The following is a 4,204-nucleotide window of genomic DNA, read 5'->3' as shown; positions in this document are numbered from 1 at the left end:
TATATATATATATATATATATATGTATAAAACAAAAACAAAATTCTCATGAAAACTGGACGACAACCTCAAATTTATTAAAAGTACATACTCCACGGTTCCACAAGATATTTTCTTCAACAAAGACGAAACAAAGCCAAAGCCTTGTCAAAGTAAGTCGCTTTCGTCTCGAGATACTCGCCCCAACTCACATCCCGATACATCCGAGGGCGATCCTCGTCGATCAATTTTGACGACGGTCCCACCGTCACGCTCCTCGGCGGTCCGTAGAAATACGCGGCGGAGACACGGTGGCGCGTGCTGTTCACGACCACGCGGTGCATTACGTTATTGAACCGTCCGTTTGATAGCATGTGGAACACGTCGCCCATTATCACGACAAGACCTCCGGGGATGGGGTCCACAGTGCTCCAAGCTCCGCCTCTTTCTGATCTTTGGATCTGTAGGCCTGTAATTATAATTATAAACATTATCCATGATATTATCATTGGACCAACCATAGTATATGTCAAGGTGCTTAATTTGTATGTGTATGTAAATCAAATGTTACAATCACCTGGGATGTTGGCTTGGTGAAGGATGGTGAAGAGGGATGAGTCGGTGTGAGGGGCCAACCCCATGGCTAGATCCGGTTCAGGACAGACCGGGTATGAATTCAGCTGCAAAAAGGGTTGAATTTCCGGTCTTGACCCGGTTCTGTCCGGTACGGTCCAACCTACGTCTTCTTGGGCCAGTCCAAGTGAGTCCATCAACATGCAGATGAGTCTTCGACCTAGGGTCTCCATAGCCTTCTGGTATTCTTCCATCACATCACTACATAAAAATAAACACACACACACACACACATATATATATATATATATATAATAAAATAAATTACCTCCAAAATATAAAAGAAATATTTAACGCCTGTGTTATTTTCCTAATTTAGGATTAAAGCCAAACTATTTGTACAATTTTTCTTCTTTTTTTGTGTCAATTCACTATAATTAAGTAATCAGTGTTTCATAATCGGATTTATTAGTAATATTAATTTCAGTTTGGCGGGAAAAAAGTACGTTACTTGGTATGTTTAGGTTATTGATTACGAAAAGCTCCAAACATGTTCATCTAATATATACAAAAACTGTATATCGCTATCAGTTCTAAACTTGGTTAAAAAACAAAAGACCTAATGCACCTATCACAAAAAAGAGAGAATTTGTAACCAATTTCACGTAAATAAAAGGTGTTTATGCGTCGAATATACAAGAGATATGCATTATCCATGCATGGTTTTGTTATATATAATCTATATATATATATATGTTCTTTCTTCGGTTTAAACGATGAACCACAGCCCCTACCATCTATAAAAGATAAATAAATATAAAGGGGCTGCCACATGTATAGGAGTATATATTTGTTGGGTTTTCTCATCAATCCATGTGGCATGATGGCATCTGTAAAAGAGGCGGTACAAGTATTTTCTTATTGAGACAGGAAACACATGTTAAGCCGGATTTCAGAAACCAGATATAATCCGACCAACGATATATATATATATATCTAAATTGTAAAAAAAATTATTATAAATAACTAAAAAAAAGGAAGGACGTACCTAAAGATTTTGTGATCATTAGGCCACAACAGTTTGGCGTGTCGGACAGATGATGATCCCATGACGGAAAACCCTTCCGACCACATAAACTTGTCGTAGAACATCGAGATACGAGCCAGGCCGTACCCAGTGCTCTCGTCCGGCGATCGGACGGCTAGGATCTTCCGCTGCATGGGCAGCGAAAACAGCCTCCTTGTTTGGTACTCGACATTCAGAAGCAACTTCTCGGAAACACCATGGTTAATGACCTGGAACACTCCCCATTCCTCACAGGCCTGCCGGAGAAGCGAAGGCCTGACCGCGTGGTTCATGTCCAGGACTGGGATGGACAGAGCCTCTGGTTCCGGAAGCGGGCTCGGGGCCGACCAGACGTGAGAATCCGGTAGGGTTTTGACGCTGGTGAAGTCTAGCGGGATAATGTGGTCATGTTTCACAGGTTTGTTTTTGAAGAGTTGTGTGATTGAATTTGATGGTGAGCTCATCATTCTTTGATTTTTTTCTTCTTTCTCTGTTTCGGGGGTTTTGATGGTGAAATGTGTTGTAACTCTCAACATATATATATATATATATATATATGTATGAAGCATGAAATATAAGATTAAATGTTTGTTTGTCGATCGAGTATCCGGTAATAAAATATAAAAGACTGCCGTCTGGTCCTGATGCTGAAACTACTGTTTAATAGAGATAAGGGCACCGATCACTTGTCATTAAAACCAATTAAATAAGCATATATACAGATATGTACGCATTAATATGTGTTTATTTGCATGCTTATTTCTCTCTCTATATGTATACGCGACTCTTTCTTACCCCGAAGGGCTTTCGATTAATCGACGATATTTTGGTTGATTGTGAAAAGTTCGGGTTTGAGTAGGGGTGCCAAACGAGCTACCTCGACTCAAATTCGCCTCGACGCGTTTTGAGCTCGAAAACGAGATAGAAAAATCTTGGCTCACATCGACTCAACAATTTTTCGAGTTAAACGAGTCGGGTCACATACTACAAACAAATATAATTATATTTTAATATATCAGAAGCAAGTATACAAAAGAAATTGTATATATCATCAATAAAGTTTCCAAACGAGCCTTAAAAACGATGATTCAATTCGGCTCGTGACGAATCAGTAACGAACCACCTCGCGAGTTGAACTCGTTTGGACATTCTAACGAAAAGTATAGTTTTAGATGGAAATATAGACGAAGAACCACCCAATAAACCAACCATATAGTATATAATACAATACATCAATAGGCACAAACAGATTGTTGAAGGCTTGAAGCCTTGCCTTGCCAATATTTATACTTTTACAAATTTCCGTTAATAAATGGATAAAAATCAACCTTAGAGATTTGATCAAAGAAAGATGAAAAAAATAATAATCTTTGGACGCTCTTGGAAATCGTAATTACAAAAATTATTTGGAATTTGCAAAGGTACCAAAAACAAAATCTCGAATCTGCTTTGCAAGCGGCGAGAACGAACTTGTACTGAATTTTATAATTTATAATACGTCGTACGTAATGTGACCAAGTTCACTATACACACACATATATAATTAAAAATATTGTATATTTACATATTTACGCATACGGTATAAATACACATAGTTGACCTCAATGAATCTAGTTTTTGGAAAATACATTACGTAGCGTTTCTGAATTGTCTTTCGTTTTCCGGTCGGAATTCAGGGTTCATGTAACACAATAAAGACACGTGGATTTTTGTAATTTTACTGAGCGAAAAATTATATAAAAAATGTTGAGTTTATATATACGACTCGTTAGTCTTTATTCATGAAACTAGACTAATTTAAAACATTAACGGAGTTTCCAAAATTTACAAGAGGCAGAATATAAAAAAAAATGAGAAATGAATGTGGGCCCTTGATCCTGATTGAAGAGTTTGTAATTTTCCGACAGGAAATCTTTTGTTTATGTTTTTTGGGTGGATCCCCCACTCACTCACGGTTACTTCATCCCAAGGACAACATGGGAAAACGGGAAATTCGGGGTAAAAGTTATCCAATATCCCTCACTTTCAGGTAAATCTTCGAGAAACTTTCAGTAAATATTTCTCCGTATACACAATCTTGCTTACTCTTGGGAATCTCATAAACACCGGCCCGGGAAACCCATATTTTCGATACTCGATAATAAGGTATATATCCATCTACCGAAGAGACGGATACAGGTCCAACGAAATGCGAAGATCCAGCCTATGATTCGGGTTAAGGGGTCAGTCAACCAGCGAGAATCACGGACTAATCTAGGATTGAGGTTATAGGTTCACGACGAAGAGCGAGGTAGGACGAGGGGTTGGAGGCTACTTGAAGGGTGAGCGCGGCAAGGGCAGGGCGAGGCGAGCGGTAAGGGCAAGACGAAGTAGGAAATCCAAAATAAAACCCAAGTAAACTTGAACTCGTCTAGGGTTAGGGTTAGGTTTGCCCCATCACCATCAACGGGTACCCCGAGCATTTGAAACATGATAAATGTCCCACATCGAAAAAAGAGAGGGATTTGAGACGTGGAGTTAGGGCCTAAACCTTATTAGAACACCCAACAATTGGTATCTGAAACTCAAATATCGACATAGATAAGAT

The 4,204-nt window shown here is 38.9% G+C and overlaps 1 protein-coding gene across 1 annotated transcript; it reads right to left on the bottom strand.

Moving 5' to 3' along the window:
* Positions 1 to 57: 57 nt before the first annotated feature.
* On the bottom strand, positions 58 to 2,312 carry LOC104799656 (gibberellin 3-beta-dioxygenase 3). The gene is made up of 3 exons (XM_010522297.2): positions 1,600 to 2,312; positions 556 to 812; positions 58 to 447 (listed from the first exon to the last, which is right to left on the bottom strand). The coding sequence occupies exons 1-3, from the start codon at positions 2,184 to 2,186 to the stop codon at positions 116 to 118; spliced, it is 1,176 nt and encodes a 391-aa protein (XP_010520599.1). The 5' UTR covers positions 2,187 to 2,312; the 3' UTR covers positions 58 to 115.
* Positions 2,313 to 4,204: the final 1,892 nt, after the last annotated feature.

Source organism: Tarenaya hassleriana, unplaced genomic scaffold (assembly GCF_000463585.1).
Source record: "Tarenaya hassleriana unplaced genomic scaffold, ASM46358v1 Cleome6, whole genome shotgun sequence".
Classification (NCBI taxonomy): domain Eukaryota; kingdom Viridiplantae; phylum Streptophyta; class Magnoliopsida; order Brassicales; family Cleomaceae; genus Tarenaya; species Tarenaya hassleriana.
This window is presented reverse-complemented; position numbering and strand designations above follow the sequence as displayed.

Excerpts from the sequence above, each read along its gene's own strand:
- LOC104799656 (XM_010522297.2), bottom strand. The coding sequence starts at position 2,186 with ATGCTTCATACATATATATATATATATATATATATGTTGAGAGTTACA. Across the intron at positions 813-1,599 it reads AATGATCACAAAATCTTTAG|TGATGTGATGGAAGAATACC; the intron begins GTACGTCCTTCC and ends ATTTTTATGTAG. Across the intron at positions 448-555 it reads TCACCAAGCCAACATCCCAG|GCCTACAGATCCAAAGATCA; the intron begins GTGATTGTAACA and ends TTATAATTACAG.